A 24800-nucleotide genomic window follows, 5' to 3' on the forward strand; every position below is an offset into this window, starting at 1 on the left:
GGTGATCATTTGATCTCCACTTGTGTTGTGTGCGTGTGTGAGTGCCTTGAGAGTGCTGTATGTATGTGCGTCCGTCAGGAGCGTTTTTCGGCATCCTCCGTGGGCGCTGCATCTCCCCTGGTATTCCCCTGGTATTCCTTAGCTTGGTTCCCCTTAGCTGGCCCTTAGCTCTCCCCTTGGTTGGTCTCCCTTTGTCACGGTTCTGGGTCAGTGTTGACCCAGCATTTTGAGTTTCTTATACTTTGGTTTATTTTTGCATTATGGATTATTTTCTGATGTTCTGGTGCTTTGTTTATTATTATTATTATTATCATTATAGATCTGTTTCAGTTATTCTTCGTGAGGTATCAGTTCTTAGGTTTTGGGTTCTCATTGCAGTTTCTGTTCAGTGTCTAGTCTGTCTCTGTGTCGTGTCTGCATCTTTGTTTAGTGGTTTCTTGTTTCCTGTCTTATTGTGAAAGTCTTTGTCTTATGTTAGTGTGTGCAGCGTAGCTCCCCCATCTCGTTAGCCCTGATCTCTCCCAGCTGTGTCTCCCTCCTGTTGCCCATTCCCTGATTTCCACCCTGTGTATATAAGCCCTGTGTTTTCCGTGCTCAGTGTCGCGTCGTCCCCTCAGATTATGCCTGTGTGTCTTTGTGTCAGCATTCTAGTGTTCAGTACCTTTGCTCTGTTTATGTTTTGTTTTCATGCCAGCAATAAAGCTGAGGTTTTGATTTACAATTCTGTGTTCGAGTCCTGCGCTTGGATCCTCCTCTCCGCCTGCCCGCACACAGAGCCCTGACACCCTTCTCCGGCTTATGGCCTCGAAAAATAGGCTTATGCGCTGGTCGGACCACATTGTGCGGCTGCCGGCTAGCGAGTAGCTCGGCTACAGTGAGGAAACACAGCAGGGACATGGCTTCAGCGTTTAAGCATACGCTGTCGCCTGGGCACTGTGCAGCTTGGCTGCTATGTGTGTTAACACAGAGGGGATACGGCTTCAGCATTCCAAGTGTTCGCTGTTGGCCTGCTTAACACTGGGGAATAAACAGTGGGGAATTAGGCTACGGTTCGTGGCGGCTAATCGTTAGCCGGCCTGCGAGTAGCATTCCAGCCAGTTAGCCTGTCTGGCGTGTTGCCCGCAGCTCGCGGGTTAACGCGGCCAGCAGGGCTCCGCTCGTAGCTCGGCTACATTGGGGAAATGTGTCAGAGTTCCAAGCATATGCTTTTAACTGTCAGCACTGTGACGCAGGAGCTAGTAAACAGTGAAAGGGGAATTCAGGTTGCGGCTAGTGCCGGCTACCTGTTAGCACTTCGTGGTTAGCATGTGGCCCCGCCCCCTTGCTTGATAGCAGAAGTATGGCAGCTTTCCATACATGTCTGTGTATGGCATTTTTGCCTTTTGACGATAGGCATGAGCAGTGTTGCTGTGCCTGGGCGAAAAAGGAAAAATAAATAACAATGTAAAAGCAGCCTAGAACATGCTGTGCTGTAGTGATGGGAATTCCGGCTCTTTTTAAAGAACCAGCTCTTTCGGCTCGGCTCACTAAAAAGAGCCGGCTCTTTCGGCTCCCAACCGGCTCTTCAGGTTGTTTTGTTGCTTTAATTAATTTATTATTAACAACAATATAAAATTATGCACAAAAGAAATTACTAATGTAAAAAAACATGGTTTTATTTATATATGTTTAGATATAAATATAAATGGTGACCCCTAGAAACAAAGCACGTACAAACTACAAAAAACGTACAAACTCCGAAGCACGTACAAACTCCAAAACAGAGCTACCTAGATCACTGAAATTACACAATTGAAAGCATGTGTATTGTTTGTGTATTTATACACAAACACTCATTTATATTGAAATAATTTTTAAAAAAATTTAATTTACCAAATTCAGTCGTTTGTACTTCCTCGCTTGTGTAGCCACTAGGTAACAAAAGCTCAACACTGCCCCTAGCATCCTGGAGCACTTCTGTTGTGTTTTGAAGTTTGTACATGTTTTGGAGGTTTCACGTGCTTTGGAATTTGTATGTGCTTCAGAGTTTGTACGTGTTTTGGAGTTTGTACACGCTTTGTCTCCAGTGGCCACCGTAAATATACTTTTATTTATTCACTCCACATAAAATGTAATAAACAAATTATAAAATACAAAACCCAACTATTTACATTTCAACTTTTAACTATTTACATTTTCAGCTTTTTCCTTTGAAACAAATTTAAAGTGAAACAACACAAAACACTGCAAACCACAACACAATAAAATATAAATTAAAATATGCAAAACAAAAAGAAGATACACATTCTCTGTCATATAGGCCTGCATGAATAAACGTAAACTGAATCCTTAATCATCCGCAACTGAAAATAGTTGTGGATGATTACTATACCTTTCTAATGTGACGTTGTTGTCCCTGGCTCTCTTTCTGTCTCTTTCCCTCCCACTCTGTTCCTGTGCTAGTGCGAGTGTAACTACCACCCCTCCCCTCTCTGCTCAGCATAAGCACAAGGCTCACGTGCGGAGTGAAGCGGAAAAAAGGGTGAGAGAGAGGGTGAGAGAAAGAAGAAATAAAAACATGGCTCCCAATAAGGAGCCGGCTCGTGTTAATCACTTCAAAGAGTCGGCTCTGAGAGCCGTTTCGTTTGTGACCAACACATCACTACTGTGTTGGCTAAAGAAGCTAATGCTTCCATGCAATGCTTTGTTGCCAGCACGAACTAGACAAACCGTGCTTGGTTTTCTGAAAGGCCATTTAAATGGCCCGCCCCTCCCCCTTCTCCTGCCTCCAAAAATGAGAGAGCAGGCTACTATGGGGAACATGGCTGTCACTGCTGTGGACACCAGATAGGCAGGTCATGGGCTGGGTCCCCTCCCACACCTGTTGCTGATTCACTGCTGGTCCCTCCCACAGCGTCCCTCCCATGGCTCCGCCTCTGTGAGGCCTGGGTCGGTTGAGGTTGACTATCAGGTGGCGGATGTTGAAGCTTCCATCCTCTCTCAGGTGTTGCTGACCTGTCCCTGGGCTGCCCCCTGCTGGTCCCCAGGCACAGTGTCGGGCGAGATGGGTCCCTTCGGCTCTTGATTGGAGCATGCCGGGTGTGGGAATTAGCCCTTCCTGAGGTGCCATCTAGTCCCTCAGCACGTCCTGCCTCAGGTGCCGCAGCTGCCTGATTGGTCTGGTTGCAGGCAGTTGAGTGCCCTGCCTCCCAGCATTTATGGTCCCCTGCCCGCAGTTGGTTGCTGCCGTGCATGGCGGGTGTAGTTGCCTTTGACCCCTCCTCCAATAGCCCCCCCCCCGGTCCCTAGTTGCCACTTCGGGCCTTCCCTGGGCAGGGCGGCATGCCCTAACAGGGCGTGAGGGTTACTTATGCCCTGCTGGTGGCTTGACACGACAGCTGCAGGCGGCTGGGCATGGAGTGCCCGCCCCAATCCTGTGCCTCTCAGGCTAAATGGGGATGATGGCTGCAGTGTTCCCTCCCATGGCCCCGCCTCTGCGAGGCCTGGGCTGGTAGAGATTGATTATCGTGAGGTGGATGTTGAGGAAGTTCCATCCCCTCTGGCTACCACTGGAGTGGGGCCCGGACGAGTGAACCCATGTCTGGGTCGCCTGATTCCAGGCCCCTCCCACAGCATTACCTCCCATGGCCCTGTGTCTGTGAGGCCTGGGCTGGTGAAGGTTGATTGTCAGGAGCTTGATGTTTATGAGCGACCAGGGTTGGCTGATGGAACTGCCTGTCTACCCTGCGGCCACCTCGCTGTGAAGAAGCTGAGGGGCCTATGCAGGCGTGTTCATGTTCAGTTGAGGCGGGGAGGACGCGGAGCCTAGGCTCCGCTGTCCTCCAGCTGCCCTCCTCCCTCCTGACATCCTTTGAGTGGGGCCTAGTGGCCAGCATTGCTGTAGGCTGTGTTCCCCTGGCATATTGCCCGTGCTTCGCTGGTTTTATACACCAGTCGGACCTCGCTGCATCTGATGGATCGGCCAGCGGTTGACAGTTCTCCGGCCTTCGGCGCTGGCTCTCTGTCTGGCAGATTGCCCAAATGTTGCGGGTCTACGTGGCTGGCAGAGCCGGCTTAGTGAGCTGACATCCCCGACGAGTCATGTCCCTGGCTGCAATCCAGCTCTAGGCTGTCTTCTCCTGGCGTGTTGCCCGCATTCGCCGGCTTACGCGCCAGTTTGACCTCGCTGTGGCGAGTAAGCATTCACCAGCCTATTTTAGCTGGATTATCTCTGGCATATCAGCTGCTGCAGCTCCTGGCTGTGTTCCCCTGGCATATTGCCCGCATTCACCGGTTTACACGCCAGCCGGACCTCACTGTGTCTGATTCTTCAGCCGGCGAGTGAGTGTTCTCCAGCCTGTATGGTGCAGAGTGGCTGCTATGCCCTCGTGACGAACCTTGGGTCGCTCATCACTTGGGTCCTCTGTGGCCTGAGCCACCAGCCCTTCCCCTTTCATGGATGGTGCAGGTCAGCTGCTCTGCTCCTGGAACAGGCCCAGAGCCTCGTCCTACCCCGGCCATCCACTGAGTGGGCGAGCTGCTGCAAAAGGCTCTCTCTCCCTGGCACTATGTCACTGTCTAGAGGATGGACGGGTCACATCCCTAGCTTGACCTGCGGTTGCTGGCTGTGTTCCCCTGGCATGTTGCCCGCTTTGCCGGCTTACACGCCAGTCGGACCTCACTGTGGCGAGTGAGAGTTCTCCAGCCTGTAGCGCCGACTCTCTGCCTGGCATTGCCCGCATGTCGTAGGCCTATGCAACCAGCAGGATGTTACTTGACAGCTTGGTGTGCTGCGTTCCTTGGCGGTCTGCCTCACGGTTCCTGGGCTGACCTTGAGTGGCCCTGCGTCACTTGCGGTCACTTGCAGTCCAGCGTCCTGCATGACCGGTTCAGGCCAGTCTGGCGTTTGCAGACTGCTGCCTCCGCCCCCTGGCTCGGCCTTTGCGTCTACGAAGCCCTGACCAGGGTGGTGTGCCTATTACGTTGTCACTGACTCCCGGCACCTTCACTCTCGGCAGTTCGGTTGCACTGTCTCCTCGCGGGGTGTCTTACAGAGTTACCCCGTACATATGGAATATGTAACGGTGTGGAGAGATAGTCTCCTGAAAGCGCTGTAACTAAGTTTAAGAATATAATCCACCCACTGTTAGCATCTTTAATACCCTGTACCAACACAGAGCAGAGCAGCTACCTGAACGCTACGCCAACAGAGGTCGATCATCTTGTTAATAATTTTACCTCCTCACTACGTACGACTCTGGATACTGTAGCTCCAGTGAAAACTAAAGTCTCTAATCAGAAGTACCTGACTCTGTGGTATAATTCTCAAACATGTAGCCAAAAGTAGATAACTCGTAAGCTGGAGAGGAAATGGCGTGTTACAAATTTAGAGGATCATCATTTAGCCTGGAGAAATAGTTTGTTGCTTTATAAGAAAGCCCTCCGCAAAGCCAGAACATCTTACTATTCATCACTGATTGAAGAAAATAAGAACAACCCCAGGTTTCTCTTCAGCTCTGTAGCCAGGCTGACAAACAGTCAGAGCTCTGTTGTGCCAACCATCCCTTTAACGTTAACTAGTAATGACTTCATGAACTTCTTCACAAATAAAATTTTAATCATTAGAGAAAAAATTACCAATAATCATCCTACAGATATAATATTATCTACAGCTACTCTTAGTACCATTGATGTTAAGTTAGACTCTTTTTCTCCAATTGATCTTTCTGAGTTAACTTCAATAATTACTTCCTCCAAACCATCAACATGTCTTTTAGACCCCATTCCTACAAAACTGCTCAAAGAAGTCCTGCCATTAATTAATGCTTCAAACTTAAATATGATCAACCTACCTCTAATAATCAGCTATGTACCACAGGCCTTCAAGCTGGCTGCAGTTAAACCTTTACTTATAAAGCATCTCTAGACCCAGCAGTCTTAGCTAATTATAGGCCAATCTCCTTTTTGCTAAAGCATATAGTTAGGGCTGGACCAGGTGACCCTGAATCTTCCCTTAGTTGTGCTGCAATAGACGTAGGCTGCCGGGGATTCCCATGATGCATTGAGTTTTTCCTTTCCAGTCACCTTCCTCACTCACTATGTGTTAACAGACCTCTCTGCATTGAATCATATCTGTTATTAATCTCTGCCTCTCTTCCACAGCATGTCTTTATCCTGTCTTCCTTCTCTCACACCAACCGGTCGCTGCAGATGGCCCCGCCCCTCCCTGAGCCTGGTTCTGCCGGAGGTTTCTTCCTGTTAAAAGGGAGTTTTTCCTTCCTACTGTCACCAAAGTGGTTGCTCATAGGGCTTCATATGATTGTTGGGTTTTCTCTGTATATATTATTGTACGATCTACTGTGCAATATAAAGCGCCTTGAGGCGACTGTTGTTGTTGTGATTTGGCGCTATATAAATAAAATTGAATTGAATTGAATTAAAAGTTAGTAACTAAATTCCACAGGGTTCTGAGCTGGAACACATATTCTTAATATGAACACTGAGGGACTGACACACACACCTTCATACACCAAGTTACTTTTTGCACAATACTCAGTCTTTTGCACTTTTCTATAGCACTGTTGTGTCTGCACTGTCTTGTGTACTGTGTACAGCTTCATTCACTTCCGCCTACTTGCAAAGGGGAAGCCATTTCTCTGCTTCAGAGACTTTGAGAAAGCAAACCATGCCTTTATTTCACCTCGCCTCGACTTCTGCAACAGTCTCTACTCTGATGTTACTTCGTCGTTGTTATGTTATTGTATGGTTGATTGTCATTTATGCTTAGAAATATCTACTCATATATGCTTAGAGTTGTATAATCAATGTCATGTTGGTAGAGGTTTGATCCTTAATAGTCTGCAAAGGCTTGGTGTGCATTCCAGAGTGTTCTGGCATTCACACCTACATCCTGGGAGCATGGGAGAGGTCGTACCTTGTCTTATTGTTTTTTGGTAGGATAAACGTAGCTATGTCAGCACCAGCTTTGGGGAGTCTTCACAGGGTCACATCTTGACCCCCCCCCCCCCCCCCCCCACACACACACACGCACACACACAGGCAAGGTGCTCTTTGTGTGTATGTAGACGTCATATGTTAATGAACCTATGTATATTCATGTGAGCGCAATAAAAGAACAATGTTATGGGGGAGCGGACGAGAGCAACTGGGGTCAAGCGAAGGAACGGCACTTGTCGTGGTTCTCTCCCTCATGCATGAGTAACACGAAGAACTTTGCCTACTTGGTGTTCAATGCTTTTGTTGTGTAATTAAATTGTCTTGAACGTTACAGCGAATAGGTTTATGTGCTAGACAGACCTAACAGTCATCTATTGGCTGACTACAGCTGGTTCAAAATGCTGCAACAAGGCTTCTGACTGGCAAGTGGAAGCGAGAGCACATATCCCCTATACTTGCCTTGCTACACTGGCTGCCAATAAGTTTTCGAATTGATTTTAAGATCTTGACACTTGTTTTTAAAACATTGCATGGACTAGCTCCTATATATCTTTCTGATCTTTTAAATTGGTATAGGGCTTTGGAGCATGATGTCATGGGAGGGGACGTGACTGCCGAGGCACCATTTTAGCAGGCCAAACAAAGGGCTAAAGGAGCGAAAGCATCAGCAAAGGTTCGCCCTTGCTGTGTTGTAAGTTGTTAGATCACATGACCGGGAAGGGAATAAGCTGGAAAATGGGCTCGCTTTTTATTCTTTACCCACTTAGAAGCAACGTGCGGGAGCTTATGTATCGGATGTTACCAAAAGAGGGCATCTAGCCTGGATAGCAGCTGTGAGACGAGTATGATCTAAATAAGTTCATATTACTCTTTATAGCCTATTAGTTTTATAGGTCATAGCAAATTAGAACAAACATCCTAATGAGTGATTTTGTAGATATACGTTCTATAGAGTTCCTAATTGTTTTTCATTATTGTAGCAAACCAGCCTATGAAATGGATAAAACAAATCCTGACTGGGTTCCAACGCTACACATGGGGCACTACGAAATCCCTGCTTCAAACCACATGCTACATACCAGCATGCCAATCAGATTACTTCTTCCATGTGAGGGTGAACATGTGCCCCAGTGTGGTAGTAAAACCAGGGAAACATGCTCTTGTTAAATACTCTTAAAAGTCTTGTGCTGTATATGTAGTGTTAAGTTTTCAAAAGAGACAGTAAATTACAGAACGCTAGTAGTGGGTGATATTATTTAAATGCTGTCATGATTTTATGTGAACATTTTGTCATTTGTAAACTATTAATGACATTGATTCTACATTGTTACTGATGTGATGTTCTACAAAGTGGTTTTAATTTAAAAAAAAAAGGCAAACATTTATTTGTTTCTTTATTCAACTTTTCAACAGTGTTACTTATATGTAGTAAGTACATATTCAGTAAATGCAAATTATTTACATGGCAATGCACTTCAGGCACAAATGTAGACCCCCTAAATCAGGGGTGTCAAACTCAAATACACAGTGGGCCAAAATTCAAAACTGGAACAAAGTCGCGGGCTAACATTAATATTTATTGAAAAAAAAAAAATCTTCCTCCAGATATAAGAATGAATCTCTTCTTATGGAGTCAAACAAGTTTTGCTGAAAAACTGAATATGGAACAAGCAAAGCTTAAATACTAGACTATATATATATATGTATGTATATATATATGTGTGTGTGTGTATATGTAATACCAGTAGGCCAGCTCTAATAGTAATGTGGTATGGCTTCGCGGGCCAAATGTAATTAGGCTGCGGGCCAAATTTGGCCCGCGGGCCAGAGTTTGACACCTATGCCCTAAATAAAACATTATGGGTTATTCAGAACAGAACTATGCTTAGAGAAATATTTTCCCATCAGTTGATCCAACTCCTCCACAGTAGCAGGTGGAATTTTTCTGTTTTGAGGACGGCTTCTTTTACCTGTCACTACGGATGGTCTGTTTATGTTTTGATTGAGAGCCTTTTTTGGGGGCAGCTGAAGAGGAGAAGTCTATCTTATGGCCAACCACTGATTGTATCTTGGTCATATTACCCAGCAAAACCCAGTATGCAGGTTCATCTGTAACAGTCCTTGTGCCACAGATCAACACTGTTGCTTCTACTTTAAACAGAAGAGCAGCGACATGGCTGCAGGTCTCCACGACTCCGGCCTTACAGGTGCAGTGGGCGGCTTCAACCTTCCCTGTGATGCTCACATTGACCCATGGCTGCAATGCTGGTTTATTCAGTCTTTGAGAGTGCAGTACCTGAAACACACACAGACAAAGTTCATTTAAAGACAAGAACTTTAATGAGCCAAGGCTGACACAAACGTGTTTTATCTACTTTCAAATCCATTTATCACAAATGTAACAAATAAAGTGTTTAGAAAGTTAGCATATACATGTAGGGATGGGTACCGGTGTCCGGTGCCATCATGGCACCGGTTCTGACATAAACGGTAGTAACCAGACCAAAAAGCAGCGCATATTTCGGTGCTTTATTTCGGTGCTTTTTTTTCCTGAGCTATGATACACTTCTAGCCAATCATTTTACGTTTCCGAGGATAGTAGGCGGGTCCAGGTACGTACGTTCTTTTAGAGCAGAGCTACAGATTAAAAATGCCCAAGGCAAAGCGGTCAAAAGTCTGGCTGTACTTCACAGCAAAATATACAAACTCAGCAGCCTGCAACAAGTGCTTTAAGCTGATACTGTGATACTGTCAAAGGAGGTAACACCTCGAATCTGATGAAACACCTGGCGACACGCCAGCATTTTTTTTTTAAAAGCCGAGAAATGCGCCGTATTTGATGGCTTGCTGTGGGACCTCACACCGTGCACATCTACTGTGGGTGTGGTGCCTGTTATCGGACCCGGATTTAGCAACATCCCCCAAAAACCCGAAGAGGAGAGTCCTGGCCCCTAGCCCTGCCAGTGAAGCAGGAATGATGAGGATGATGATGCAGCAGCAGCCGTTCTTCTCTGCGTAAGTAGCTTAATGTTGTTCGTGTGTAATTTATGTTGAGTAGGCTAACCACGTTATTACATTAATGCATGTAAGGTGAACTAGCAAACATCATCATAGCTACATGCGGCTGTCTTCTTGTTTGATGGCAGATACTCCCTTCACCCTGGCCAAAAAGGCTAAAATGACCAAAGAAAAAGAGGGAAACAGCTAAACATGAGCGGTTTTTGGACAAAGTTTGTGTTTTTTCCATTGTTTAAGCACTGCTTCCAGCCAAGAGTGATACCATATATGCCCCATAGCTGCAGAAAAGGCTAACATTGTTATCTTTTTACAAAAAAACCAGCTGAACGTGAGAGGTTTTTGGACCAATTTTGTGTTCTCCATTCTTTAAGCACCGGTTTGAGCACCGTTTGAGTACCGGCACCGTTTCTAAAGTACCGATTTGGCACCAGTATCGGATAAAACCTAAACGATACCCATCCCTACATACATGTAATTTTTTATCTTTTTATGTATCCATCTATAGAACGCTGCATGTTACATTCTAAATCTGCCAACAAAAAATGATGTAATCACTTTAGAGATGGAGAAAGTTTAGTTTAGTTTAGTTTAATTATTTATATAGCACATTTAATTACAACAGGAGCGTTGACCAAAGTGCTGTGCTGTAGAATACAACATACCTAATAAAATAACTTAGAGTATTGATAGCAAACACCAAATATGAATTAACAAATAACTCTCATGCTGTATTAAAAGCCAGTAAATAAAAATGCGTTTTAAGATAAGATTTAAAAAGATTGACAGTATGAGCCTGTCTGATGTGTAGGGGTAAATTATTCCACAGCTTAGGCACTACGACTGCAAATGCTCGATCGCCTCTGTGAACCAGCCTCGACCTTGGTGCAGCTACAAGCAAAAGATCACTTGATCTAAGAGATCTAAGGGGGGTATAAGTCTGCAAGACGTCAGACAAATACCCAGGAGCCTGTCCATTCAGGGCTTTGTAAGTCAACAATAAAATTTTAAAATTAATTCTGAAGTGGACAGGGAGCCAATGAAGGGAGGCGAGCACCGGGGAAATGTGTTCACATCTTTTAGTACGTGTCAGAAGACGAGCTGCAGCATTCTGGACTAACTGCAGCCTTGCCAGGCAGGTCTGGCTAACTCCAGCATATAAGGAGTTACAATAGTCCAGCTGGGATGTAATGAAAGCATGAATCGCCCGTTCAAAGTTTTTAAAAGATAAAAATGATCTCACCTTAGATAAAAGCCTCAGTTTGAAGAAAGACCACTGTACGACTGAGCTAATTTGTTTTTCAAAGGTGAAATTGCTGTCAAATATAACCCCCAAATTTTTGGGATTTGATTTGACAAAAGGCTCAAGACTGTGCAGGTTAACATTAGAGGTGCTGGGATTGCCGCTTGGTCCAAAAATTAGCACTTCAGTTTTGTTCACATTGAAGTTAAGGAAGTTAGAGGCCATCAAAGATTTAACTTCACCGAGACACTGAAGTAAAGGATCTAGTGAGGCAGGACTGTTTCCCTTCAGTTGAAGATAGATCTGAGTATCATCGGCATATGAATGAAAACAAATGTTACATTTTCTAAAAATTAGACCTAGAGGCAGCATATAAATGGAGAACAATATTGGCCCCAGTATAGATCCCTGGGGAACACCACAAGTAAGGGGAGCTGAGGAAGAGATAAAATCGCCAAAGCTCACAGAGAAGGTCCTGTCAGACAGGTATGACCTGAACCACTCTAATGGGGTGCCCTTTACGCCACAATGCTCCAACCGCGAGATTAAGATGCTGTGGTCAACAGTATTGAAGGCAGCGGTCAGATCTCAAAGCAGAAGCACAGCTGAGTCACCTGAGTCAGTGGCTAATAAAAGATCATTAAGAACTTTTAAAAGTGCAGTTTCTGTGCTATGAAGAGTTTTAAAACCAGACTGAAACCTCTCAAGAACATTGTGTCTGTTTACAAAAGATTGCAGCTGTACAAATACAATCTTTTCCAAAATTTTCGACAGGAAGGGGAGCTTTGAAATAGGCCTGAAGTTAGTGAGGACAGAGCAGTTGAGATTAGGTTTTTTTAAGTACAGGCGGTACAACAGCATGTTTAAAACAGGCTGTACAACACCTGGGCTAAGGCCGCTATTAAAAATAGCTAAAATGTCAGAACTGACAACCTTAAAAATCTTTTTTAGAATGTGTTGGAATAATGTCATTTGGACACGATGATGTCTTTGTGCCATTACATACTTCCTCCACCTCATCAAGACACACAAGCTCAAACTGATCAAAATCAGCAAAGCAGGTGAATATTTTAGAAACGTCATGTGAAGGCAGGGCGATCATAGATCGAAGCTGTTTTATCTTATTGATAAAAAACTGCAAGAACCTTTCACAGGTGTCTGAGGAACTATTAATACAAGAAGCTGGGGAAATATTCAGGGCAGAGTCAATAATTGAAAAAAGAACCCGAGAATTATTGGAGCTATTCTCAATAACATTAGAAAGAAACCTTGACTTTTCAGCTTTTACAATGTCCTGATACCTGATAGGACACCTGCAGCCCATCTTTTTTCCACTTACGTTCAGCCTTCCTGCACTCTCGTCTGGCTGAACGAGTGGCCTTATTTATCCATGGGTCTGGTCGTGGTTTCGAGCTTATAGTTTTAAAAGGAGCGAACTCATCAAGGATAGTTTTACATATATCATAAAAATTAACTGTCATTTCCTTCGTACCAAAGCCAAGGGGAGATCTTAAAACTTTTTTAAAAGCAATAGAAAATTGTTCTGTTGTAGATTGGTTAAAGACACGACAACGACGTGTTGAAATAAGAGGTGTAAAATGGCGGGGAGATGAAAGTATATCAAACACAACAGGACAGTGATCAGAAAAAACAGCATCACATATTTCCATGTTTAGGACCGGTAACCCTAAAGACAGCACAAGATCCAATGTATGACCCTGTTTCTGGGTTGGCCCAGACACAAGTTGAGCAAGACTGAAGGAGTCTATCAAACTTAAAAAGTCTCTGGCCAATGAATTGGAGGGACAACACACATGAATATTAAAATCTCCAACGATTAAGATTCGATCGTAGTTTGGCACAGTTCCAGCTAAAAAGTTTGAAAAGTCTTGGATAAAATCCTTGTGATATTTTGGAGGCCTGTATACAGCTGCAACGAGTGTCGGGCGGGGATGCCTCAATTCAAACGTCAGAAGTTCAAAACTAGAATACGAGTGAGTTAAGAGTTGTTTGCAAGAGAGCTTCTTCCTAAAAACAGCTGCCACTCCACTACCACGCCCAGTCATCCTCGGCACATTAAGATATTCACAGTCAGGCGGTAAAAGTTCAGTAAAACAGCTGGACTCACTGACTCTCTGCCAAGTTTCCATTAAAAACATTAGATCCAGTCCCCGATCAGTGAAGAAGTCCTTAAGAATAAACGTTTTGTTTGCTAGCGATCAAGCATTAACAAGACTTAATCTTAGTGGTACAGGTGGCTCACTAACTTGGATGTTTGGGGGGAAATCAAACGCATTTTACTCGCAGTACTCAAGCTGACTTACCTTTGTTTGAATGACGGCGAATTCACAACGTGGAGGCTTAAAAAAAGCCAAATCTTGTACCCAATCATTGGTGAATTGGATGTGCGCCTCCAGACATTTATAATTGCAAAATTGGTTCGCTGTGTATGCACTGACTCCACAGACAAGGTACGAAAATATATCAGGCTAAGTCAATAGCGGTTGGTCTTCAGTGTTTCTACTCCACGGCCGTATTTCATACGGGTCTACATTTCCAATGCACACTATTTTTTGTAAGTACCGTCTCTTTGCATCTGGACGCAATCTGTCTCTATAACGTCCTTTTTCTTTTGAGCTGCTTTTAAGTGTGGTTCGTAGCAATCTTCCTTCCAACACAGTGTGTTTGTTTTGATTCGTGGCCTGCTAAAATGGTGGTGCGCTCCCATAATGCATTGCGGCGTGACAACTCCAAAGCCCTATACTCCAGCAAGACCTTTGAGGTCTGCGGACCAAATGCTTCTAATTGTCCCTAGGTCCAGATTAAAACACAGAGGAGATCGGGCTTTTGCTGCGACTGCTCCGAAACTGTGGAATAAACTGCCTTTACATATCAGGACCTCGCCAACACTGGATACTTTTAAAACTCGTTTAAAGACACATTTTTACTCTTTGTCTTAATTCTGTATGAGTCTGTCATTATTTTATTCTTATTATTTTCTTATCTTATATTTTACTTTCCTTTTAAATTTTATCTGATTATTTTATCGTACAGTTCTTTGGTCAACAGATATTGTTTTTAAAAGTGCTATATAAATAAAATTGATTTGATTTGATTTTTGTTTTTTGCACACTTGCACTTTATGTAGTCCCATGTTGATTGTCTGTTATATGTAGCACCATGATCTTGGAAGAACATTGTTTCCTTTAATAAATAATTTAATGTTATTAATGAACATTTTAACAAATATGCCAGATTATAGCCTTGGGCTAATTTCCATCTGCAGACCCTCTGGCAGGTTGGTCTTACACACAAGTTAGTAAAAACATACAGAGACACTATTTACAGATCATGTGACAAGAACAAAAACAGTAATCACATCATATTAGAACAAACAATGACAAGAAGAATGGACAACAGAGGACAATAGAGAACAATAACGGAAACACATCAATTATATTGCACAAACCCCAGTATTACACATGCTCTGACTGTCCTGATATTGCACTGACCCGTTACACTAGAGTTGGTCTTGGTCTCCAGACCGGTCTCCAGACCACTTTTACGTGGTCTTGGTCTCGACGGACTTTGGTCTTGGTCTTGTCTTGGTCTCGCTGTCTCGGTGTTGCTGTCTCAGATCGACATAGTGGTTGGGAGATTTGGAGTGACACACAACGTAACATTCGATAATGTGTCATGTGCAAAAGCATCAGCTCTATGAGCCGTGCTTAGAGAGTACTTTGTAGTGAATCAGAAGAGTCGACTCCCATTGAGCGAGAGCCACTCCTCACTTAATTTCCTTTCGCTGCTCAGCTCTCACACAGTGGCTCAGCTATGCTCCAATCCCTCCATATTGTGGCCAATCACATGCGAGGATATAGGATAATATCATTATGTGAAAAACAGAGAGCGTGAGAGACACGACAGTCAAGTGGAGCGTGCGTCTGTCCTCTCAGTGAGTGAGTGAGACAGTAGACAGCGGTGAGGAGGGCTGTGCAAGTGCATCGCAAAAACACATGAATATGCCTGACACCCGTAAACAAAGCAGCATCTGGCTGCAGTTTAAAGGCTTTATTGTCTCGTTCTCGGTCTTGATCTCATCTCGACTTTGTCTTGGTCTTGACTCGGTCTGTCGTGGTCTTGTCTTGGTCTTGGTTTAGGCGGTCTTGACTTCAAGTCTACGTTACACTAATAGTTGTTTCCCTTTTTCTAATACACTAACTCTTTGTCACGTCCAATATAAAGCATGATTAATTATGATCACCACTGCACATGGTTGGAATGACAGTGAAGCCACTTGACTTAACTAATATGCATCTTTACAAAACACCACACACTGGGTATCTGCTGGTTTGTAGAAGATACATCGTTACATTTGTTGACAATATCAGATATAACTGAGCTCAAATCAATTAATTCAATTCAATTTTAGATGGCGCCGAGCATTGCAGCCTCGTTGCGAGCTCCTCCAAGCAACAGCTGGTTTTTGTGTTTAATTTTAATTTTACTTTTCCTTTATTTTTTCACAAGTAGCACATGTCTCTTTGTGTACGACCGACAAACCTTACTGGACATAAGAGATGGACTTTCTCATCACTTTCCGGAGTTCAAGTTTTGCAACGCGGAGCCTCCGTTTGCAGACCCCCCATTCATCTCACCTGAGACGCCTTTGTTCTGGGCCCCTGGAGGCCGCAAACGCTGACGCAGAGGAAGAAGATCTGGCGTTCTGGTTTGACTGAGACGGCGCACTAACAGACCACAGTTACCCAGTTTATTACTGGCTAATGTGCAGTCTCTGGAGAACAAGCTGTGCGAGCTTCGGGCACGGATCTCATTCCAGCGAGAGATGCGGGACTGCTGTGTGATCTGCCTCACAGAAACCTGGCTATCGGACAAGGTACCGGACTCCGCAATACAACTACCGGGGTTCTCCGTGCATCGCGCGGACAGGTCACAGGATCTTACTGGGAAAAGCAGAGGCGGTGGTGTGTTTCATGATCAACAACAGCTGGTGGGATTATGCGAACGTGCACCCGGTAAAATCCTTCTGCTCACCGGACCTGGAGTGCCTGATGATTAAGTGCCGGCCATTCTGGCTACCGAGGGAATTCACAGCAGTGATTATTACGGCTGTTTACATCCCCCCACAAGCCGACACTGACCGAGCACTCAGGGAACTGTACAGCGCGATCAGCAGTGAGGAAACCGCACACCCAGAGGCGGTATTTATCACGACCGGGGACTTTAATAAGGGAAACCTGAAGAAAGTCTCACCAACTTTCTTCAGGTTTTTCACCATCCATTTCAACACTCGTGGAGATCGGCTACTTGACCACTGCTACACCTCTTTCCGGGATGCGTACAAAGCCCTCACCCACGCCCCATTCGGCCAATCAGGTCACCGCTCCATCCTGCTCCTGCCCGCCTACAGGCAGAAGCTGAAACAGGAAGCTCCAACCCTGAGAGCAGTGCACCATTGATCGGACCAATCGGAGTCTGCGCTGCGGGACTGTTTTGATCACGAGGACTGGCAAATGTTTCACGTGGCTGCTAATGACATCGATGAGTACACAGACTCAGTCTGCGGATTTATCAGGAAATGCGTGGAAGATGTCGTCCCATCCAGAACAGTTAAATCCTTCCCAAATCAAAAACCGTGGATTAACAGAGATGTTCGCACAGCACTGGCGGCACGGAGCACCGCTTTTGCCTCCGCGAACACATCGGACTACAAACATGCACATTACCAACTCCGGAAGACGATCAAAGCAGCCAAACGTGAGTACAGGGACAGGGTGGAGCAACAGTTTGACAACCCTCGGAGTATGTGGCAGGGACTAAACACAATCGCAGACTTTAGAGGGAAACCCAGCACACCGCAGACCACGGCCTCTCTGTGTGAGGATCTAAACTTATTCTACGCTAGATTCGACACAGCGAACACCACGAGACCGGACAGTGTGTGCGCACCGCGGATGACATCAGCACGCACACTGTGTCTGAGGAGGATGTGCGGAAGTGCTTCAGGAAGATGAACGGACGCAAAGCTACTGGTCCGGATGGGATTCCCGGCCGCGTCCTCAAGTCATGCACGGCTCAGCTGGCTGGAGTGTTCACACACATCTTCAACCTTTCCCTCTCTCTGTCTGTAGTCCCAGCCTGCTTCAAATTGGCCACCATCGTCCCTGTACCCAAATCCTCCACCATCTCCTCATTGAACGACTGGCGACTTGTAGCCCTGACCCCCATCGTAAGCAAATGCTTCGAGAAGCTGGTCAGGGACCTCATCTGCTCTGCACTACCCGACTCACTGGACCCTCTACAATTCGCATACCGCCACAACAGGTCCACTGATGATGCCATAGCCCTGACACTACATACTGCCCTCTCGTACCTGGAGAAGAGAGACACGTATGTGAGAATGCTGTTTGTAGATTACAGCTCAGCATTCAATACCATCATTCCCTCGAAGCTGGACAGTAAACTGCAGGATCTAGGACCGAGCAGCTCCCTCTGCAGCTGGATCCTTAGCTTCCTGACTGACAGATGCCAAGTGGTCAGACTGGGCAGCATCACCTCATCCCCCATCACACTGAACACTGGTGCTCCACAGGGGTGTGTACTGAGCCCTCTCCTGTACTCACACTACACCTACGACTGCACGGCCACTAGCAACTCCAACATCATTGTGAAGTTTGCGGACGACACTACGCAGAGGCGCAGCAGCGCCTCTTCTTCCTCAGGAGACTGAAAAGATTTGGCATGAGCCCCCACATCCTCAGGACCTTCTATCGCTGTGCCATTGAGAGCATCCTCACTGGATGCGTCACCACCTGGTACGGCAACAGCACCGCTTACAACTGCAAAGCTCTCCAGCGAGTAGTGCGGTGCTCTGAACGGATAATTGGAGGTGAGCTTCCCTCCCTCCAGGACATCTACAGGAAGCGGTGCCTGAGGAAAGTGGGGAGGATCATGAAGGAGTCCAGTCACCCCAGCCATAAACTGTTCAGACTGCTTCCATCGGGAAGGAGGTTCTGCAGCATCCGGTCCCGAACCAGCAGACTGAGAGACAGCTTTTTCCATCAGGCCATCAGACTGCTGAACACTTCATAGTCACCTCACCCTCACTTACCAGAACTTCAACATTATGCACTCCACACTGTATATAAATGCCACTTGTTTTGCACATTCCCAACTGCCAACCTCTGTATATTTTATTTTATTGTTTAGTCTATTTCATTTTTAAAATATGTACACACACACACACACATACACACGTAGATATACATATTTAGTACACACATTCAGTAATGCGCATACACTCTTATATTGTACATATATTTATTCATATAATTCTCAGATTTACCCATTCTTATATTTTGCTTGTTCTTATGTTATGGTATTTTTACACACCTCTGTTGCTTGTGAAGCTCGCACACAAGAATTTCACTCGCATGTACTGTACCAGAGTACCTGCACATGTGATGTGACAATAAAAGTGATTTGATTTGATTTGACTTATGTAGCACTAAATCACAACAACAGTCTCTCCACAATAATACAGAGAAACCCCCAGCAATCAGATGAACTATGAGTAGGCAATACATTACAGTGGGCAGAAAAACCTTTCTCTTAAGGGGAAGAAAAGCTCCAGCAGAACCAGACTCAGGGAGGGGCGGCCATCTGCTGCGACTGGTTGGGGGAGATGGCTTAAGGAAATACAGAAGACTGTCTATTTGTAATTCTCTGTATATAAATGCAGACAAAAATAAAATCATTATATCTGCCTTTAAAAACTGTATCAATAAGTTCAGGCTCATTTCTATATGTTTTCATATGGCCTGTAAGATGCATATCAAACATCCTGACTGCTCTAAGTCCTTAATAACATATTAGCTTAGAGGCGACCGTGCCTCAGGGGGTTGGAAATCGCATCTGTAACCGGAAGGTCACCGGTTCGATCCCTGGGCTCTCTGTCCTGGTCGTTGTGTCCTTGGGCAAGACACTTTACCCTACTTGCCTACTGGTGTTGGCCAGAAGGGCCGATGGCGCGATATGGCAGCCTCGCTTCTGTCAGTCTGCCCCAGGGCAGCTGTGGCTACAACTGTAGCTTGCCTCCACAAGTATATGAATGTGAGAGTGAATGAATAGTGGTATTGTAAAGCGCTTTGGGTGCCTTGAAAAGCGCTATATAAATCCAATCCATTATTATTATTAGCTTCTATTCACTGGCCACCCTTGAATGTGAAAAAATGCTTTTAAAATCTTCTCCTCACTTACCAATAATTCATTACTGTACTTAAGAGCACTTTGCCCTAAAAGTGGAGCCTTATTTATTGTTCCTAGTTTCCAGAATTGGAGGCAGAGCCCTCAGCTATGGATGTAAAAGCCCAACAAGGGGCATGGGTTGGAAATGAGCAGTAGCTTCACTTTAATTCACTGGTGGCATGGTGGTTTGCTCTGTCAGGCTACAGAGCAGTCCAAAGACTGTGGGGTTTGTGGGGTTAGGTTAACTGGTGATTCTAAATTCAAATGGTTGTCGGTCTCTCTGTGTAGCCCTGTGGCAGACTGGTGACCTGTCTGGGTCGCACTAAAGGGTTTTGCTTTGTATTCTATTGGAAATTGTAAAATACGTCCACACAGACCGAACAGTGTTTAAATCTGTGGGTGTAAATGGTAAATGGATGCTTTTCTACTCTCCCAGAGTACTCAAAGCACTCTATACAACATGCCACATTCACCCATTCATACAAGCTGTTTCTTCTATGATTTTTTTAAATGCTCACTAACTAACATTCATACACATTCATACTCTGATGGATGCATCGCACAGCAACTTAGGCTTAATATCTTGCCTGAGGTTATTTGGCATGCAGACTGGGGATCAGTCAGGGATCGAACAACCTTCCAAACCCTCCTGACCTACAGCCACTCCGATGTGGCTGTGGAGAAATAATATTGGAATATTACTTTGGAAGTGAATTGTAACCTCAGTCCTCAGGGCAATAACATGGTTATACATGTGTAATGTATAACCATCTGTAATGATGGAAATCAAACCCATAGCTAGGGATGGGTACCGGTATCCGGTGCCATGATGGCACCGGTTCTGACATAAACGGTAGTAACCAGACCGAAAAGCAGCGCATATTTCGGTGCTTTATTTCGGTGCTTTTTTTTCTGAGCTGTGATACACTTTGAATTCTAGCCAATCATTCTACGTTTCTGAGGATAGTAGGCGGGTCCAGGTACGTACGTTCTTTTAGAGCAGAGCTACAGATTAAAAATGCCCAAGGCGAAGCAGTCAAAGTCTGGCTGTACTTCACAGCAAAATATGCAAACTCAGCAGCCTGCAACAAGTGCTTTAAGCTGATACTGTGATACTGTCAAAGGAGGCAACACCTCGAATCCGATGAAACACCTGGCGACACATAGCGTTTTTTTAAAGCCGAAAAATGCGCCGTATTTGATAGCTTGCTGCGAGACCTCACACCGAGCACCTCTACTGCGGGAGTGGTGCCTGTTATCGGACCCGAAGTTAGCAACATCCCCCAAAAACCCGAAGAGGAGAGTCCTGGCCCCTAGCCCTGCCAGTGAAGCAGGAATGATGAGGATGATGATGCAGCAGCAGCTGTTCTTCTCTGCGTGAGTAGCTTAATGTTTTTTGTGTGTAATTTACGTTGAGTAGGCTAACCACGTTATTACATTAATGCATGTAAGGTGAACTAGCAAACACCGTTGTAGCTACATGCAGCTGACTTCTTGTTTGATGGCAGATACTCCCTTCACCCTGGACAAAAAGGCTAAAATGACCAAAGAAAAAGTGGAAAACAGCTAAACATGAGAGGTTTTTGGACAAAGTTTGTGTTTTTTCCATTGTTTAAGCACTGCTTCCAGCCAAGAGTGATGCCATATATGCCCCATAGCTGCAGAAAAGGCTAACATTGTTATCTTTTTACAAAAAAACAGCTGAACATGAGAGGTTTTTGGACCAATTTTGTGTTCTCCATTCTTTAAGCACCGGTTTGAGCACCGTTTAAGCACCGGCACCGTTTCAAAAGTACCAGTTTGGCACCGGTATCGGATAAAACGTAAACGATACCCATCCCTACCCACAGCCATAAAAAGACTTCTCCATGGTTTTAAACCTTCCCTGAATGATCATTACTCTGAAAGCCATTCAGGGAAGGTTTAAATACTGGAACTGGAAAAATGGCCACAAGTGAGAAAAAAGAAAACAAACCTGTGACTGTCATTTTCATTCAGTGCTCTGAAATCTGATGGAAACTCATAAATGTGAGAAATCAGTTCATTAAAAACTATCATGTGGTGCAAACTTTTATTGCAGACACATCTATTCTTTGTTCCTAAGGCTATGTGGCTGCACTACCGCTGAACAGGTTGATATGAACGGCACAGGTTGTTCAAAGTGTGCAGGTGCTGTCTGAGGCAATGACATAGTGTTGGCAGGGAGAGCAAGAAGAGATGGACGAGGAGACGGGGTGAAGGGAAGTGAGACGACAGTGTCAAAGTGATTTCTGTCAATTGGCTGAGGAGGCGCTCAGAAGGGGGACCAATCCCTGCTGCTATACACAGCCAATTAAAACTCAGTGTTTACATACACGCATGCAGCCCCGTATCAGTTCCACCAGGCAGGACCGTGTGTCCACCACCGACTGGATCTGTACTGGCACATAAACTCATGGTTGCATCAAGAATGGAGCGATGATTAGAGCCAAGTCTAAACAAAGTTTACATTGATGTATTTAAGGTATACATTTTACTCACATTTCTCACAGTTCTGGATGAACAAGACAAAACTGCCACTTCCTGCCACCTGACCTCCTTAGTCTGAGTGAAACAGGCCTTCTGTACTGGGCACTCTAACATTAAACGTACAAAGATTCTACTCTGATTATCAAACATGACGAGTGTCTGAGCGAGATGCACACTGAAGTCCTAAGGTGAATCTGGAGTGATGGAAAGAAGAGATGGCATGTGCATCGTTGCGGGCGGAGGGAGTGCACTGCTCCCACATCCCAAAGAACAACAAATCCAAAGCTATTGGCCTATTTGAGTCTTTTGGCTGTCAAAGTCACCGATGACACACACTGCTGAGACACTCAACAAGAAGAAAAGGAGACGAGGGAGGGCAGCTGCCACAGATTTGAGGACAGAATGCTGCAACACATCACACCCTAACGTCTATCATCTCCACTCTTAACAGAGCCTTTGGCCTGCCACTGCTGATCTCTTTATCCAGACACAAGCAGAGGAATAAGGCCGAACTCACTGTTTGTGCAAATCAGCTCAATGTAAGCAAGGAGGTCGATAGTTCTCAGTACTCAACAGGAGGCAAAGAGGTGAGTTTCCTAAAGCTCAAAGAGAAAGTACACTAAAACCCTAACCCACTCAAACTGAAAGAGATGAATTCTTATTGGTTTATAGACAGCTTTTAGCAATCTTCATACTTCAACTGTACTGAATCCTAAATTGAATACTACTACACGACCCACACAATCAGATATGGTGTCAGTGCACAAACAAACTGATGTGTCATGGTGGCTCCATCACATTTACTTAGCTGCACGACAAGCTGATGAAGTACAACAAGCTGTGCTTGCTGTGGCTCGTCTAACATTTTCCCATAATGCAAGTAATGAAGTGTCTCATCACCCACAGACAAGCATACCAATGGTGGTGCTGTTTCTCTCTCGTGTGGGACTTGTTTTCTAAAACAGTAATGGTCAGCAGAAGCTGCAGCAGCTCTGTTTACTCCACCTTCATATTTCTCAATAAATGCTAACATGCTTGGTAAGTCTTAGGCATTTCTGTCATAATGTGAAATTTGCACATAAATAGCTACACACACCCTACACACTATGAAGGTAAATCAGGATGGAATCAACACCTAATTCCAAACTTCAATCCATCGTTTTGTCTTCTTTGCTTGCCTAACACAGAACAGGCAGAGAAACAAGGACATAAAGTGAGAAAGGTTCAGAGCACGGAGAGTAACGATGCTCGTGATGTTCAAAGGACTGTCCATCTGGAAATGTGTGACAAATTCCTCTTGGCACAAAATGGCAGTCAGCTGAATGTGGGCAGTGAGTACTGTGACGGTAAAAACTCCATCAACAACACTGCTGTCCAATGTTTTTATCAACATGAGCACTGACACACACACACATATATCCTGTGGAAGAACACTGGTCTTACTCTGTCTGCAGGTGAAACCACAGCTCAGGTGCAGTCTTTTATTATATTTCTCTAATAATATAAACGGGAATAATTCTGTCCTTCATAAAACAATCTTCTTTTGTCATTTGACAAGCAGTCTGTGCGGTGTCTACTGTACTGAGGTATTTATGCCCTTATCTTGTATGTGCACATTAATCCACAGAGGTGCTTTTCAAAGCTTCTTTTCAAACAGTACCGCAAAAACTTTTTCAAAGCTGTGTGGGAGTGCAGCAAGAACCCGCAGTACACACACACACACACACACACACACACACACTGCACTGTATGACATTTAAAGCAAAGCTTACCCACGAACAGACTGATCTGATGAGAAGCCGACATCCCTCCAAGGACAAATCCGAGCAGGGGAGGACTCTACCGCGACCACAGCGAGACCCGGAGCCGCACCTCAACTGCACGCCACAGTCAGCATCGCCCTTCATCCGAGCGCAAAGCCCCGCGTCTGCTGACCTGTCTGCTCGTCAGCGTGCTGCTTCCTTGATGTCTTCCCGTCTGTGCGTCCTGCTGCTACTCCTGCAGCTAATCACAAGCAGAGCTGCGGACGAGTGCAGATGCCCAGATCTGCACAAACATTTGAAATCGTCACTAAAATCACATTTTTATGGTCTGGCTGCTAACGCACGTTGACCTAAACATTTTGGTTTTAACAGCCTTAGTTGTTGTTTTAGATTTTTTTTATTCACTTATTTTAGTTACTTGTGTGTTTTTCTACATTTTACTGCCTCATTGTTGTGGATTTTATTTATTTTATTATCATTTTACATCGTTAAGCCCTTTCTGCATCATGGACTGTTTGGAAATGTGCTATAAATAAACTGGACCTTCTGTGTGCTGCTGTGACCTGCATTTTATACAATTATTATACAAGAATGTGATATTACATCTATATAAGGTCTAATAGATATTACAGACTACAAGTATAAAATCATTTTCAAAACTCTCTCCAGGGTGCAAGATGCTAGCAGGCAGGGCATACATGGAACGCCATAACCAAGTGGCCGGCATAGTGTACAGAAACATCTGTGCAGAGTATGGCCTGGAAGTCCCGAGGTCAAAATGGGAGACACCCCCAAGGGTGGTGGAGAATGACCGAGTCTGTGGAACTTCCTGATACAGACAGAGAAACTGGTGGTAACTTACCAATTGGACATAGTAAGTAGTGGACAAGCAGAGGAAGATGGCCTTGGTAATAGATGTTGCGATTACAAGTGAGAAGAAGGGAGAAGAAACACAAGAATCTGGAGAAATACCAAGAGCTGAGCGAGGAGCTAGAGAGGATGCAGAGGGTGAAGCAACAGTCGTATTTGGGCTCAGGTCTTCAGTACTGATGGCCCCCCTTCTCCTG

At 44.9% G+C, this 24800-nt stretch overlaps 1 protein-coding gene across 1 annotated transcript in view; it reads right to left on the minus strand.

Annotated features, from left to right (window-relative positions):
* LOC120734749 (CXADR-like membrane protein) overlaps window positions 1-24375 on the minus strand; it is a 109536-nt gene extending 85161 nt beyond the window's left edge. The window contains exon 1 of the mRNA XM_040033711.1: window positions 23743-24375. Within this exon, the coding sequence (XP_039889645.1) occupies window positions 23743-23776 (34 nt within the window). The 5' untranslated portion in view covers window positions 23777-24375. The remainder of the gene's footprint in view (window positions 1-23742) is intronic.
* Between the last annotated feature and the right edge of the window lie 425 nt (window positions 24376-24800).

This window comes from Simochromis diagramma, unplaced genomic scaffold, assembly GCF_900408965.1.
Source record: "Simochromis diagramma unplaced genomic scaffold, fSimDia1.1 OVJJ01000721.1, whole genome shotgun sequence".
In the NCBI taxonomy this organism is placed as follows: domain Eukaryota; kingdom Metazoa; phylum Chordata; class Actinopteri; order Cichliformes; family Cichlidae; genus Simochromis; species Simochromis diagramma.